The following is a 16,542-nucleotide window of genomic DNA, read 5'->3' as shown; positions in this document are numbered from 1 at the left end:
GGGGGGGGGGCGGCAGCATGGCTGGCAGACGCGCAACCAGATGGGATAAGGAACCAGTTTGGGCAGCGAAAGGTCAGTCCGATCACTGGGGTGGCTATTTGGACCGTGTTAACCCTAGAACGCCTAGGGGGGGGGTTGTATCAACCCCCCCCCCTGAGGTTTTTCGGAAATAGTGCAAAAACGGCGGCGCGCAGCGCCGCCAAATTTTGGGTACCTTATGGGGCAACCTTTGCGCATCTTTTGCCGAAAAAAAATTGATCGGGTCATGTCAGGTCACGGAGTTATGACGTCATAAGAGGTACAGCCTCCGGCCGGATTTTCACAAACTGAGTGCCAACGCCCGAGGTTTCCTGCCGGTGGTACGGACATCGGTTGATGGATCGTGATGAAACTTCCCATGCATGTTGGGGCAAGTATTGGCTATCATATGGTATAAGAAATTTGACCGGGTCAGGTCAGGTCACGGAGCTATGACGTCACAAGAGGAACAGCGTCCGGTACTATTTTTGAAAAGCGCCCGAACCACTATTTTGCTAATTCTTGTCACCTCAATGGGAATATGCAGCAATATTAGCTTCTACAGGGAGCAAATGGACCTCCCAAATCCAAAAATACAATCAGATTTCAAAAATTTAAATTTTGATTTTTCGAATTTCTGCCGCCGACTGTGACCTTGCCGACTTCCGGCGCTCCCAACGCGCCATTTTTAGAGCTAGGGAAACGAAATACATACCAAACGATAGAGAATTGATCAAGGAACACGATAGTGAAGGTTTCAAGTCGATATCTCCCACCGTTTTGCCGCAATCGCCGCCGAAAGTTGAAAAAAGTCTATTTTTCCGAAAATTTGACCTTTGACCGGTCAAAAGTAGGTCAAATGTTGACCTAGGACCAAAAAATATACCACCAATCGCGAGATCTCGGCGAGAGCAATCCGTTGGTCTTTTCCGCTAAGCTCTACGACCTTCCGTTTCGAAACGCCAGGGGGGGGGTCGTAACAACCCCCCCCCTGGTCGTTCGTGTTATGAGAAATGGCCTGGTCGTGCGAGGGTTAAAATATTGATCAAGTTGGTCGGAAAGTTTAGCGACGCACTCCTTGCAGGTGTAAAACTTGAGCTGAGGCAGACGGCCATTTGATGTTATCGAAATGCCTACACACACAATCTCTTACAACTATCTTTAATGTCTCATCTTTCCACATTGTAACGACGGACGGTCAGCCCAGAGCACCCCAAACTTTGTTCATCGGGTGCATTTAAATAGGGGAGAGTGGGGTAAGATGCCCAGGGTGGGAAAGACGCCCCACCCCCTCTAGCGGGGAAACAAAGAATCGAACCTGGAAATTAATGTTCTTAGCGTAAAGCAGAAGCCTGCCTTGTTAACTGCACAAAAATTTGCGAAGCTCAGTTGGGCAACGGCTGGCTGGTGATTGCATGTTTTTTATTTGCTGCTTTCAAAAAATATTTTGGCGTCAAAACATTGTAAATATAAAAAGGTCGATAATTTTTGCGTCCCTTGCTATAGTCGTGATACATTAACATGCGTGTACTGTGTCCCAAACAGTTTGTTTCAGGGTGTAGTTTTATGGCTAACAAATTGTGCTGATTTAATGTTACTTCGGTACCTTGGGGTAAGATGCCCCCTGTACTGATGGGGAAAGACGCCCCCCTAAATCCGTAGGCTGTCCTTCAAGCAGCCCGTCAAATCATTTATTACATGTAGAATATCCAAGACAGTTAGGATAAATGATAACAATAACACGTCAAATGTATATTTAAACACACAAAGCTTTTCTGTCCTCATTTTCTGTCCTCATTTCTGTTAACACAGTGACCAAGGTATTTTCATACCGAAAGCTTTGTGTGTTTAAATATACATTTGACGTGTTATTGTTATCATTTATCATTTATTACATACTTGTGATGAGAGGCAAAAGCCGATCTGGGACTATTGAGAGTCCGGTACGGTCGGGTGCTCCCCATGCCGGTCTCTCGGCCCACACAGCGACTTTTTGGGCGGCATCTGACTCTGAGAGCCCTCACGACGGCCTCTGTGGGCCCCATTATTGGTTCTAGGGCCCCTCACGACATCCTTTGAGGGCTCCCACGTTGGCTCCACGGGCCGCGCTGGCATCTGAGGTCCCCACGATGGGCTCGAGGGCCCTCAAGCATCATGAAGACCTATAAGGGCTCCACAGTGGTCTCCGAACGCCACCACGGAGGCTTGTTTGGCCACGCTGGACTATGATGGCCCTAACGATGACCTCTGAAGCCCCTTACGACTACTTTTGAGGGCCCTTACGATGACGTTTGGTGTCTACTGCAGGCTCGAAGGGACTACTGATTCGTTCAGGCGATTCACGTGCCTATTTATGTCACTTTTAGTGCAGGGGGCATCTTACCCATGGCCAGGGGGCGTCTTTTCCAAGCTGTGGGGTAAGATGCCCCCTTTCACTTCTTCAGGAAAATGCTTAATAGCAAAAAAAGTTATCATATTTCAGGCACGAAAGTGTGATATTTTTGGAGAAAAATGATGTCGGCTTCCGTTGAAACTCCAAGTTTTGGCTTTCCGATCGTCATTTTCGAATAATATATGACATAGTCAAACCCTGGGCATCTTTCCCCACTCTCCCCTATGTTTGATTGTTTGCAATCAGCGACAACAGACGCTGTGACTTGTGAGCCAACGCACACCCGCTCCATTTCCTTTCAAGTCTTACACAAGCCGACGCAGCTGCATCATTTCTCCTCAATACTGCTCGCTGCACCCAGCGCACCACTTCCCTTCTCTTTTTCCTCTCCTAGCCCTCCAAAAGACCAACCAGCCGCGTTTTCTCGTGAGACTTACCACGCTAGTCGCAGGCGGTGACCGCCAAACGCAGAGCACCCCCCCCCCCCTCCTCCCCCGGCGAAACAACCCGCCCCGCCAGTCAAGGTCGTCCAGTCAAGGAGAGCAACAGAGTTTGCAGGCAGGTTGCCGCCGCTGCAGACAGGGTTTGGTGCGAGCGATGCTAGCAAACGTTCGGTCGCTTGATATCATTTCCCTTGAGTTCCGCCGAGTTGCAAAAAAAAAGTTGTACCAAAAGACAAGGCAGCATTTTGATAACCTGTCACGGTTAGAACATTTATAACTGGTAAGTCAACAAGCAATCAAAAACCAATCATTGCTACAATTGCTTGATGCTTGACGACAATTGCTAAACGAATTACCCAGCTCAAACACCACCACAGCGCCGCCTACCAGAAATTGTGGTACCCTGAGCTTCTCATAGCTGTCGCCAGGTGACAGCACCGCCCGGTCCGTGCGCTGAATCACGACCTGAAGGGGGCTGGGGGCGACGTCATCCCTGCAGAGGTCAGCAGGGACACCAGACGCGGGTTCACGAGCACACTCCGCCCTCCCTGACGCGAGCTCAGCGGCCTGCATATGTGGGGTGTGGGTGGTTAGCGGAGATAAGCGAAGGAACTAGACGAATACCGAGCCGCACTGCACATAGAAAGCTGCTTACTGCGCGGCTGGCTGGGCAAGGGCCGTCGCTGTTATTGTACAGGAAACGATACACCGAAATACAGCTGATCAGGGGAAATATTAAAAGTTCAATGGAATTTCCATACCATGTACACTATTTTTCCGTTTAGTTCATTTGCATTCACAAAAAAGGCAATTGACATCGGCTAGCCATCCACGAAATACGAGTAGCTACCTTTCATTATCATTATCAGGACACCATTCCGAACCCAGTTCCTTGTTTTCACGAACATCATCCAGGTCAACGCCCTGAGGTACAGCGGCTGACGTCAGAATGACATCACAGCCACGGCGGCAGGTCAGGCATGAACAGCGGCCCTATCGGCGACTCTCATATGTGACGTCACAATGACGTCACAGCCACGCCGGCAGGTCAGCCGGGAGCAGTGGGTCCAACTGCGCAGTAGACGGACGACCGCCCCGCTCTCCTATGACGACGGTGTCGGTAAAAGCGACGGTACCGGGGGCGGCGGAGGGCGGCGGCGGGCAGCTGGGGTGAGCGCGGTCCGTGCTGCCACGGGGGTCTGGCGAGTGGCACGGACCACGTGGCTGGCACGTGATGGCGTTGTGCCAGGCCGGACACGGGTCGACCCACGAGGCATGCGACTGAGGGGGCCAAGTACGGAACGTACGTCTGGTAGTAAGAGTGCGTGAAAGACCGTTGTGGGTGTCGACGGTATAGCTGGGAGAGATTGGAGCGCCAGGCCACTCTGGGTTCACATGCAGTTCAACGCGAAAAGCCAAAATTCAGCGCGTAAAGCCAGACCGTTCGGGAGACCGGCTTCAAGAGAAGCGATTGTTCAGAATGCTCGTGACTTTGAATAGAAAAGACATTTTGTCTATTAGTTGACAACTCATTTAATAAAACCGCATACGCTCTGCGGCAGATAGCGAGCATCGTACCGGACTCTGGTAATCTAAATAATAAAAATAGCACGTCCTTGCCGCCACTCAAAGCTCTTTCAAAGTCCAACTCAATCCGGTCAGAGTCCATCCAAAGTCTAACTAATTCAGATGGGGGCATCGAAGCGATAGCGCAGAGCCCAGCATTGTCTGTTTGCTCGTACTCGATGTCAGCGCGCCTACCCGGACATTGGTTCCCGCAAGATCGATTGACGTCGCCGCGTCGTCGCTGCCACAAAAGTTCAGTACACAGTCACCAAAGGCCGACACACACAAATATCTTAAGGTAAAAAGCATATTGGGCATAAATAATAGCTACTTTATGCCTGTGTAACTTGTTTCCCTACGCCGGCAGTAGGCACCAGCAATGTCTGTAGGTTCCGGCTACCATCTAATAGGCATTGATCCAGTAAAAACACGCCCTTCCTTATTTGCAGTTCATTATGTCAGCATCCAGCAGTGCGGCGACCAGAAACTACGAGTACGTAGCCTAGCCACTTGATCAGCCCTCCCCGGGAACCACCCAGTAACAACCTCTCTCCCCACCATAACTACGCAGCAGAGCTTCAGAGTTCAGACAAAGCCGAAACCGCTGACGCTCCCCTTCCCTCCCTGCCGTCTGTATTTCGTGCCGGGCGGCGATTTCACGGTGCGCCCAGCCAGTGAATAATCTGTGCAGCTGGCTCGGAAAAGCTGCGGTCAGTCTTCGCCAGCCCCCGGCGCCACGTCAACCAAAATGGCCGCGCAACATGGCTGCGACAGCGGGCAAACCCAAAGTTATTGATGACGGGCCCAGACTCTTGCTGAGTTTTCAACGGAATGCCTTTGACCCAACGGTAGTCCATTACCTTTGAGCCATGAGTTTTCAACGGTACCTTTACCCCAAAGTATTTCATTGACTGGTTTTCGGCTGCTGTACCTACCTACTGGGACCATTACATTAGTGACTCATATAGAATCAGCCCTGTGTCCAGCAGTTTTCTCCGGCCGATGGCATGACATTCCAGCCAAGGTGACGTGGACAGGGTCAGAGAGGGGAATCCCCGCTGCTCCGTACCAGCGGGGGCCAATCCACCCCGGGGAGGGAGGGAGAGGGGAGCATCACTTGAGTGACACCGGGCCTCCAGGGAGCGGCGTCTGAGCTTGGGACCTTAGTGAGCAGACAAAGACAGCTTACTAAAACGCCGGGTCGTGTCACTGATGTAGAGGGTGCTTGCTATCGTTGTGCTGCGATACGTAGCTTTTTGTTATTAAGTTGTAACACGACACACCAGCCCAAGAGCTGTGTCTAAAACTATGCCATTCTCTCACTGTAAAGTTCATCTGAAATTCTCATAAACCGTCTATTCAAAGAGAAACATTTCCCAATCAGGACAGTCATATTCACCGTGTCCTGAAAACAGCATCACAAAGTACCTACAAACGCAAGTATAGTTCCAACTGCTGTCTTGCCCCAGTGGCTAAGCCCACAAAGCTATACCTGTGTGCTGTCGCCACCGGCCTCCTATCACCCCCCTCCCCGTTCCTCGACCTTCCCCACGGTCACGGGCACGCCAGACATGGCGGTCACATGACCCGTGTGACGTCACACACCCCTGACACGTCACCGGTGCCAGCACGGCACCCCGATAAATCAATGACGGAGCCGCGTCCGTCGGCCGGCCTCCGTTGAGGCAAACAGTGGTGGGCACAGAAGGCTTCCTTGGCAACACCCATCGCACGGTACACACTTGACACTACACACTCATCCTATCGTTATAAGTCGTGCACTTGGATCAGTCACGTGAACTTGAACAGAATAGGTAGGTAGGTATCTTGAATCTTGCTTGTATGCAAGGAGAGTAGTTCGGTGTCACTTGATGCCTTAAGAGGGTGATAAAAAATAGGTAATGGGTCAACTACTTCGAAACAAACTGAAATACCCACAGCTGCATAGTCCGAGACACCAAAACAGGTGGGACCAGTATAGAAATCAGCAAGACCGGTGAAGAAGCTGACGATATGTGAAATCTCCCTACAAAGGAGCCAGTCCGCTGGCGTCCAAGCATAGTGTCTGGCATCGATTGCTTAGCCATCGAGAGTCTAATCTAAAGAGTAGCTTGTAGAGGGAAAAAATGTGATATGGATGACATAAATAACATCAGTAGCAGTCAAACTCCCACTTCAGAAGCAGTCATACAAGCTTCTATTTTACAAACAACCTATACCTACCATAATAAATCTGCCAGACAGAAAGATATCATGCATTTCTAGAAGCTCGGACCAATGCACCAATCTAAATTCCAGTGCCTACGATAGCAAACTGATACCGTGATTGATACCCACATAGAACATAAGCCCCTGTTGCACACGAGCCCATGCCGCCATTGCGAAAGCCCACCTGTTTCAACACGCGGCGGTGTGGCCCCTAATCTATGACGAGGTCACCGTATTACAGTTTAGGTGACGTCACTGGGTAGCAGCTCCAATCACAGCAGAATAATATAACTCCAATGACGTCAGACTAGTACCTGGCGCCTGGCCCGAGAGAGGGAAGGAGGGAGGGAGGGAGGGAGGGAGAGGTGGGAGAGAGCCAAGGACACGTTCACAACTCTCCCCAGGCAGAGGTGAGGGCGTAATTGCCGCACGAGATAGCGAGCCGGTCGATTTGGGACGCCGACAGACCGCACGAGCCGAGCTAAAACGGTGAAGGCATTGGCGGAAAACATACCAATATTTTGTATAAATAAAAACACGCCGCACACCAGTAATGTATGCTTAGGTTAGGTATGCGTCTTATCATAAGTCGTAACAAAATCCATTTTATCGCCCAGTGCCCACCACAGACTGACCATTGGGCACTGAAGCTTATTGAAAAAAACATAGCACATTGATTTGACGTAGTCTGAGATCCGTGTTATTTCATCCGTGTCGATTCTCAAGCTCCCAACCCTACTACAAGGCCAAAGCCGAACCGCACAAGTCTGGCATTGTTGTGCAACGGTCCCGTCAGTTACTGGCAGCTCTAACGGGACCAGCCCGCCTCGTACTAGGCTCATTCGCTGTCAACTGCACGCCCACGGCCGACGGAACCGCGATCCGCCAATCAGAGGCGAGAGAATTCACGTGAACGGTGCGTGAACGAGCGAGCACGAAATTTAGAACATAACAGCTGTTGCAAACATGAGATAGTAAGATTGCCGAGTAAATAGGGTAGTGTGGGGTAATTTGAACATATTTTTACGTCTTCTCCGTTGTACCAAATTCCAGTTCAACCCTGGATGAAGAAAAACTGCTTCAGTAGCGCAAGTCTCACTTGCTTTCACCATGCAAGCCTCATTTTTGGACGAGCCGAGCATACCTTGAATAGCATAGCCTCACTTTTCCACCAAGTCACGGTGTGTTCAAATTGCCCCACCGTGGGGTAATTTGAACATACTGCCTTTACCTGTCATAAAAACGATAGTCTCGCCAACACCGATGTTGTTTGGCCCATAAACAAATAGGCAGAACAATTCTAAACATACCTTCACTTGAAAAATCAACACAACAGCAAAAATAACAGTTGCAGAGTATCAATATCTGCACGCTGCACACCGGTCAGTTGACAGAATTCGCCCCTCTTCAATTAACAGAACGTCTATCATTTTGTTCGATAAAAACTCTCCCAACCGTACTACATCTGTTGAAGTGGTGCCAATCGAAACCTGGACATTTGGAGTTCTGATTTTGTCCAATGTCCAATTCGGAATTGGTTGGACAAAGGTAGCAGACTGGACAACATTGGACGATGGCTTGCTACACTTCAGCGCTTTTTATAAAGTAATCGTGCATAGCATTGATTGGCGAAGGGAAAGCTTGTTAAGCTCTCAATATAATGAACACTTTTCGGCTGGTTAAATTACATGATAAGCAATATACCGGGTGGCCCAGAAAAAACGTTCCCAACTTTAAATCAATATTTCTCAGAAAGTGATAAAGATACAACATTGAAACTTCGAATAGTCAATGCGGCACACATTTTCAGTAAATGGTGTGATTTTCATGGTGTTCGGTAAATTACTTTTTAAACGGTTCATGTTTCAAGCATGCCATGTAAAAATTACTTTTTTGCTCCGACGTTTACTCAAAAATGTGAGTGAACAGGTCACTTTCACCCCTCGGCACCACGGCCTAGAGCCATGGCTGCTACTGGCAGCTAGTCTCATTGATGGTTCGGGTCTCAGGATGACACATTCCATCAGGCAACCACGATGGCTCTGTGCCAGTGGCATCGGAAGAAGTTTCCAGCTTTCTAACCATCTTGTGGCTCAAATGCTTTCCTGGCTGACATTCCTGGGAAAAGGTAGCTTTTCAACCAGTTTTATTTTTTGTCATCTGCTGGCAATGTTGTTTTTCATAAAATGTCATGTGGTCTTCTGGCACAGGAACTAGTCTGTTTTAGTTTGTTTTCCTTATCCGGTCGATTTACTGTTTGATCTACTGAAAGGAGGGTAATCAGCAGTAATCCATGCACCGTGCCACGAATCATGATTTGGTGTTAAAACGAATGGCATCCATGAGCACCATTTTGGCTCAGTATTTGAATATTTGGCACATAAGTGAGACACAAATATTTAAAATAAGAACATACGTGTTGGTTTCATTCACATGCTCTATTTTTCTATTCTTTTTTATAACATGGGTCGTCTAACCCAATCATCACTATCGTTTGACATCGACAAAAAAAGCAAAAACGTCTTGCTTAATTCAACTCAAGATTGCCAGCTTGAAAATGATGGTATAGTGTTATAATTTACCATACCAATGCGCAAAGAAATGACGCAAACTTGCTGAAAATTTTGTCTCGTTATTTGCACTCGAATTTGATATATAGGCCTCCAAAGTTCGGAACGTTTTTTCTGGGCCACCCGGTAAATGACGGTTTTGAGTGTTGATAGCTGCATAATTTTCGGACATATTTGGACAAATAGTTGACTTTAACATTTTTGGACGGAAAATCAACAAAAATGCCGGATATTAGACGGATATTAGACGTAAATTTTCTAAAACTGCATAACTTATCTGCTACTGCCTTGGGTCGAAAATATTGGCAAAAAAGAGAAACTGGGAGCGTTGTTTTTACGGAGCTATCCCTGTCTTCATTGAAATTCTCACACTATGTTCAAATTACCCCACGCTAAAAGTTATTTTGCCATTTAAAAAAAAAAACAGAGTTCAAAAGCAAATTTCTTGGATTGAAGGCACTGATTAGGTCATTATACAACAAAAGCCGTTGCGTATTAGGCGCTAGCAATGCAAGATTTTGAGCTGCAATGAAGTTGCAATGACGTGTTGATATGCGTTTTTCCTTGCGAAATTGATTTTTTACACTGTGCGTCACCATCTTTATTCCCTGAAACTTTAAACCCCGTTCATATGATAGCTCTTTTAGTTACGATAATTTCTCTCTTTGGTCTTATTGTCATGCCACTTATGGATTTTCCGTAATTTTCTGTTATTCACACTATGTTCAAATTGCCCCACATGTTCAAATTACCCCACCCTACCCTAATAAAGCAGTGGTTGTGAATGATAAATGCCGGACAAAACAGTGCCCACGAAGTCCGAAAACTCGAAAAGACTGCGCTCATCAAAGCTAAGATCACAGCCCTCGGTGCAGAACATTTCCTAACTTTGTTGCATTACATGGTACCGCTCCTAGTCCGTTGCTCGCCACATGTTCCCCTTCGGATGACATCACTGCTAGTTACGCCCCTCCCGCACGGGCAAACAGTCGGGCTACTTCAGTGACAGGCGCCTGTGTCATCCTCTTCTGAGAAGACGATAACCGTAGCCAGTACGGCAGATCGCTAGAAGCTATCATGATTATCATTTACCAAGGCCAAGGGCAGGTATCTGTCTGAACTCAACTATGATCTTTGACCATGTAGTACCCACTATCGGTAGATTTAGCTAGGGAAATATGCCTAAGGTATGGAATGCCATGCAGGAGTTCGTACTAGTACTTCGGAAAGCAGGGATTAAATTTGCCCAACGGTTCACCGTTCATAGGATCGAGTTACCATCAAATATCACTGGAATTATGACGAAGAAGACTTCACTACATATAATCTACAGAGCACATAACGTGAGCATCACGTCCAAGAAAGGCCCCAAGCAACCCATCCTGTTAAGGATGACTCGGCAAATTTCACAACTACGACATAACATACGGCCCACGTGATACGAGAGCGTAAATATAGACTCGGGGGCGTGGGCGACTGGGTTTGAAAAGGCACCCATCCTCAGAAAGCCTTGGTATTCCACTATGGAATCAGCTTCCTGGTAATTGCAACTCATACTGGCAGCATAAAATAGAGCTAGAGATTCGCAATCAACGCTACAAAATAATTTGTTTCATGCTACTACTCATTGACCACTACATATATCAGGACAGAGGTTTCTATAGCACTATAACTAATGAAGCAAGAAAGAAAGAAAGAAAGAAAGAAAGAAAGAAAGAAAGAAAGAAAGAAAGAAAGAAAGAAAGAAAGAAAGAAACAGATAAAAAGTAAGAAAAGAAAGAATGATTGAATGAAAGATACAGCAAGAATGGAGAAAAGCAAATAGCCCATTTTAATGGGACCCACCTTTCGAGCTGACTGATGACTTCCCCTCGATCCTGGCTCGTTTGGCCGACTCCTGTTTGACGATGACCTGGGGTCTCTTCACCGCCTTGGTGCCGCTGGTGCTCGCAGCGCTGGTGTTGGTGCTGGCTGCGCTGGTGATGGTGCTCGAAGCGCTGGTGATGGTGCTCGAAGCGCTGCTGACTTTCCTTACCACAGACGCCGACCTGGCGCCGCTCTGTCCCTTTGTCACAGTCTGAGACGCCTTTCCGCGAGCCTTCCCGCTTGCATGCGCCTTCTGTGGCGCCTTCCCGCTCGCCTGCGCCTTCTGTGGCGCCTTTCCGCCCGAGGTCAGCGCCTCGGCAGCCGCCAGACTCGGCTGGAGCGCGGCGGCGTTCAGCACAATCTGTCCAGAGCGCTGAATCCCCGCCAGCTGCTCACTGGTGAGCATGATGACGATCTGGGTGGCCGGGCTGGCGGCGGGGGTGACCGCCACGCGCGGAGGACGGCGGCGACGACGGCGGGCCGCAGGGCGCTCCTCCACGATCGAAATGTCCTCGTCTTGGTCGACGGGCTCCTCTTTGATCGAGGTCACAGTGGCGGCTGGTTTAGGAGTTGTGGGTGCAGCAGAGGAAGCCGCCGGGCGTGGGGTGGTGGCCGTGTTGGTAACGCTCGCTGGAGACGCTGCTGATGATGCCGAAGGTGTGGGCTCGGATGTAATGCCACACATGCTCTCTAGGGTCTTCAGATCCTCCAGCGCCTGATCGATCATGCGCGTGTGCTCGTCTTCCTCCACTGAGGACGCCAGGAACTCGATCTCGGGTGAGAGCGCCTCCTCGGGCGACCCAGAGGCGGTCTCATAAGCAGCCGGAGAGGTGACCTCCACCGGAGAACCCGTAGGGTACTCAGTGGATGAAGTGTCTGTGGTTTTGTTCATGCTCATCTCCAAGTCAGACGGGGAGACGAAGATCTCCTCGGCCGGCGGCGGCTTGGTGGACACAGCACGCGCCGGCTGCACAAAGTCAATCAAAGTCGTGATTTTGTCCGTGATGGCGTTATCGCTCTGAATATGGACGATCTCCGAGCGCGGGACCGAGCTCGTGGCAACCTTCCAGTCGCCTGCCGAGCGCAGTTCCGCGTGCGACGGGGACGTCCCCAGCGGCGAGGAGCCCAGGCTGGGGTCGGGCGAGGCGAGCAGCGCGTCCGATGGGGACATCAGACACTGGTCGCCGGGCGACGGCTGCGGGTCGGCGGGCGAGCCGGGGGACGAGGTGGTCCCCGCGGCGCCCAGCGCGACGCTCGTGCCGCCGCACACGGCCGACTGCTCGGCCACGCCCAGCAGGCCGTCCCCAGTCAGCTCAGAGGGCAGGCCGTCCAGGTGGGGGAACAGCCGCGACACAGACTCAACCTCGGCGGCGAAGTCAATGCCAGCAGCGTCCTCCCAGCCGAATGGACCCGCCGCTCCATATCCTGAGCTGTTGGCCTGAGGGGAGAGAAGGGAAGTTGTCAGTTGCTGTATGTGTGGAGTGGATGTCAATGGCATAGGTAGTACACAAAACAATGTGTAAAGAAATACCCACATAAAACTGACATAATTAAAACCTTTGATTGACCTTTGAAAACCTTTGAGGCATTTGATGGGCAATAAGCAATATACAAGACTTATCTGACAATGGAAAGAGAAAAGGAAGGACAAAACATACTTGTGAGGTGGCCTCATCAAGCCACAATGAATCGAGGGCCAGCGGCCCTGCAGCCATCTCTGTGATCTTGGCCATATTGGTCTTCTTGTTGTGTCAGTTGGATGTAAGCCAAAAGGCTGGTTTGGTAGACTTGGGAAGTCCTGTAAAAATATTATTATTGTTAGTACCATTTGGTAAAGGAGCACATTGTACACCAAGTAGGCATGCGGTAACGGACATTGACATGCACATTTTGATTTGAATCAAATAGCAATTACAGATAACAATGCAAAAATATCCAAGCGGATTTGATCTGCTCATAAATTGACAAGCTTATCAGAAAAAAATGGCTTACATATTAAAGCAAATAAACCACATGGCATGGCAGGTCATGGGAATCGCTGATTGACACAACAAAGCACCAAAAATTGCAGTATTTTCGTAAAAATAAGAATCATACTTACATCATCGCTGGTGTACTGGGCGCACGAGGCGCGGCTGGTTTCTTGAAACCACTATTGACCCATGGCTATGCAGGAAAATCACCGAAATAACTTGTACGTGTTTCCTTGGCTGTCATCGGGTCAACAATACGGAAATCGGCGGGAGCAGAACCCGGGAGCTGCGGGAACGTTATTTGATGTTCCTGCGCAATCGACGACTTAAAAATAAGTCAAGAAAAGTTTGGTTTTCTAATTGCATTCTTAAATGTGATAAACTTTGATTCTTTTACATTATTTATGCCGGAATCAATATGAACATGAGCAATCTCCCCAAATAATCGCAATTTTTTAGAACTACTTTTTGATGTAGAGGCTCTCCATGTCAATCTCGGTTGCGTCATCTCGATGCATTCAGCGGCAATTATATTTTGAGAAATTACATCAAATGTCTTTTAGACGGAAATATTCGCATACATACCTCATTTTAATACAATTTTCTAAATTTTTTGGCTATTTTGGTAAAATAAATAGTGAGAGTAATGAGCTATATCCGTCATTGAACGATTTAATGAACGAAGTATTTTAATATGACGTCATTTTACCAATAAAGCTCTTTCGCTACAAAAATGACCTAGGAAAGACATTTATGCTTTCAGTTCCGGCTACTAAATAAAAAATATTTTAGGATGGTATATAGCTATTGTTATTTATCAACGAGCTCCGTGCCAAGAAGTGTATTTGTTTGTTTAAATCGCATAATGTCGATGAATATATCCTGAAAACGTGGTATAGTAAGTATGAATGTTTTCCATTATTTTCAAATGTTTTTGTCGAGTGTTAAATGCTTCAGGTCAAGTTTTTTTTTTATTTTGCACTCTTATATGATTTCCAAAAGTCAACTCAATTTTCTTCTTAAAGCTTGCTTAATTAATTTCATTTATTCTCAAGTTATTTAATGAAACAGACATGTACACAACTTTTATGCCTACAAGGCCTTGAATTTGAGTAGGCACGATACTGTCAAGCCCAGGCTTTGAATGAAATTAGTGCCGTGCATCTCACTCTGTACTTATAGATGGCCGTGATCTCACTATCTCAGTGATCTCAGTGTTTCACGCATTTTTACCAAGGTGTGCTCATCAGTTGTCATGCCACTGTTGTCTTCCTTTATAAGATACCAGTTTCAATCCTTTTCCAGATTGTATGCATGATTGCTAGTGTAGTTTTAACTTATTCATTTTTGCAGACAGTTTCATCAGCAATGAAGAAAAGCCAACTTAGCAGTTTATTTGATGAGGATGCCAGCTCTTCTGACAAGTCTCTGCTGACATACCAGCGACCGCACCCCCCTGAAACAGGCCAAACTGACAATTCTCTCCCCTCTGCAAATGTCTCACCAGTACTGCCATCCACAAAACACCCCAATGGCACTGAGATTTCCAATATCCCTGAAAAATCTCAAGATGATAATCATTTGACATCTGGGGCAGATGGAAGAAAGTCTTCATCTTCAGATCATTCTCCAACTGCTGGAGAAAACAGCACTCCTGAGCTGCTGCACTCATCTGTTGTCTCCGCGTTCACCTTCTCCGGCTCACAGAGTGTGTCACTCGGCTCCTTGGGGTGTGCTGTGTACTGGGAGCGATCCCGCCGCAGGTCTGTTCTGGTGCTGTACCGCAGCCGGCAGCAGCAGATCTGTCTGCTGACGCTCACGGCTTCCTCCCTGCCAGCCATCCAACCGCACAACTACATAAGCTTCTGCTGTGATGCCGGCCGCCAGTACAGCATCCATGTGGCATCACAGGAAGCTCTGAAGGAGTTTGTGATGAAAGTTGTGCTGGCTGCAGCACAGGCTGTGGATGGGAGCAGCCCAGTGGCACTCCTGCTTGCCTCCGAGGACCAGACGGAAACCGCCGGCGGACGCTGCGTACGGGACGGCGACCAGTTGGACCTCAACGTGTCGGAATGGGGCGTGCAAGACCCGCGCTCACGGCCTCTGCGGCAACTTCACAGCCCGGTGGACGACTCCGGCCCGCTGCTCGGCTCATGGAGGTCCTCCCTGCGCGGTGCCCGGCCCGGCCAGCGCTGGGTGGTGGCTGATGCCGCCTCACTGGGGGTCGTGCGAGAGGTGTCTGTGACGGGAGTCCGTCCGGCGCCGCGTCGGCCTCCTCTGCGGCTGCCGACCGACGACGGAGGCGACTGGAGACCGGAGGACGAGCCGGAGGACGACCTGGAGGAGGAGGGGTGTTTGACGCCAGAGTCTCCGCCCTCACCGCCGTCCTCACCTTTACTACCAGTCGCTGAGCGTGATCGGACTGCGTCAGACGTCAGGGAACCCAACCATGAGGCCTCCTCACTGCAGGGTGGTGGTCGAGATGAGGGTCAGGTTGCTTCAAAGGCGAAGGGACGCCCGGACGTTCTGGCGCGGATGGCTCGACTGGGTCAGCAGATGTTCCCTGTGATGGGGAAGGGGAGGTCTCCCTCTCCTCCACCCTCGCCGCCGCCTTCTCCTGCTCGTCGTTCGCCGACTCCAGCTGTCCGCAGTTCATCCCCGCGACCCCAGTCGCCTTCGGATGCCCAGAAGGCTTCTGCAGCAGGGACGTTAGAAACAGCGGCGTCGGAGCCAGAGGGAGGTCCAGCGTCTACGGGAAAAGGAAGGGCGCCCGGCGGTCCGAAGCCGGCCGTCGCGGGTCGCCGTCCTCCGGTCCGACCTCCTCCCTTCGCCCGTCCACCTGTGGCCGCTCGAGCGGACGGCACTGAGCTCGGCGTGCTGCTGGGAAGGCTGGAGGCCAAGCTGGAGACGGTGCTGACCCGTCTAGAACCTCCCGTCGGTGTGGAAACCGACGCGGAAGCGCTAGCGGCAGGCGTACGCAGACTGGCGACTGAGAATGCCGCGCTACGCGAGGTGTCTCGGGGGGCTGATAGAGCGACAGAGCTGCGTCTGGAGGCCGAGCGAGCGCGTGCGGCAGTGACGTCCGAGCTGGCTGACTCGCTGGCGGGGCTGACCGACACCAAGAGGAAGCTGGCTGAGACGGAGCGACGGCTGGCGGCAGCAGAAGAGAAGGCTGTAGCGGCAGAAAAACGCGAAGAAGAGCTTAGGATGAAGCTGACAGCTGCACAGTCAGCTTGCACTACTGCGGGGAAGGAGACCTCAGATGTAACACGGGACACCCGACGTATGCTCAAGGGAGTGTACAAGACACTTGTGGCGCGTCTGCCGCCGGATGAGACGTTCACTGGCGCAGCGGTGGCAGAAGTCGCCGCAGAGGTAGTCAGAGAGGCGTTACAGAGGACGGATACGGGACGGGTAGAGGGGCGGAGGACGCTGGTGACGGAGGAGAGAGAGGAGAGGAGCAGTGCGCCGCCGTTTGTGGCAGAGGACGAGTGTGTGGAGGCTGT

The 16,542-nt window shown here is 49.9% G+C and overlaps 1 protein-coding gene across 1 annotated transcript in view; it reads right to left on the bottom strand.

Moving 5' to 3' along the window:
• LOC122374294 (actin cytoskeleton-regulatory complex protein PAN1-like) overlaps positions 1 to 13,321 on the bottom strand; it is a 61,318-nt gene extending 47,997 nt beyond the window's left edge. The window contains exons 1-3 of the mRNA XM_043352946.1: positions 13,165 to 13,321; positions 12,722 to 12,861; positions 11,043 to 12,501 (exon numbers count right to left, since the gene is read on the bottom strand). Of these exons, the coding sequence (XP_043208881.1) occupies positions 11,043 to 12,501; positions 12,722 to 12,796 (1,534 nt within the window). The 5' untranslated portion in view covers positions 12,797 to 12,861; positions 13,165 to 13,321. The remainder of the gene's footprint in view (positions 1 to 11,042; positions 12,502 to 12,721; positions 12,862 to 13,164) is intronic.
• Between the last annotated feature and the right edge of the window lie 3,221 nt (positions 13,322 to 16,542).

Source organism: Amphibalanus amphitrite, unplaced genomic scaffold, assembly GCF_019059575.1.
Source record: "Amphibalanus amphitrite isolate SeventyFive unplaced genomic scaffold, NRLGWU_Aamphi_draft 001636F_arrow, whole genome shotgun sequence".
NCBI lineage: Eukaryota > Metazoa > Arthropoda > Thecostraca > Balanomorpha > Balanidae > Amphibalanus > Amphibalanus amphitrite.
Note: the sequence above shows the minus strand (reverse complement) of the source record. Positions and strands in the feature narration are given on the sequence as shown.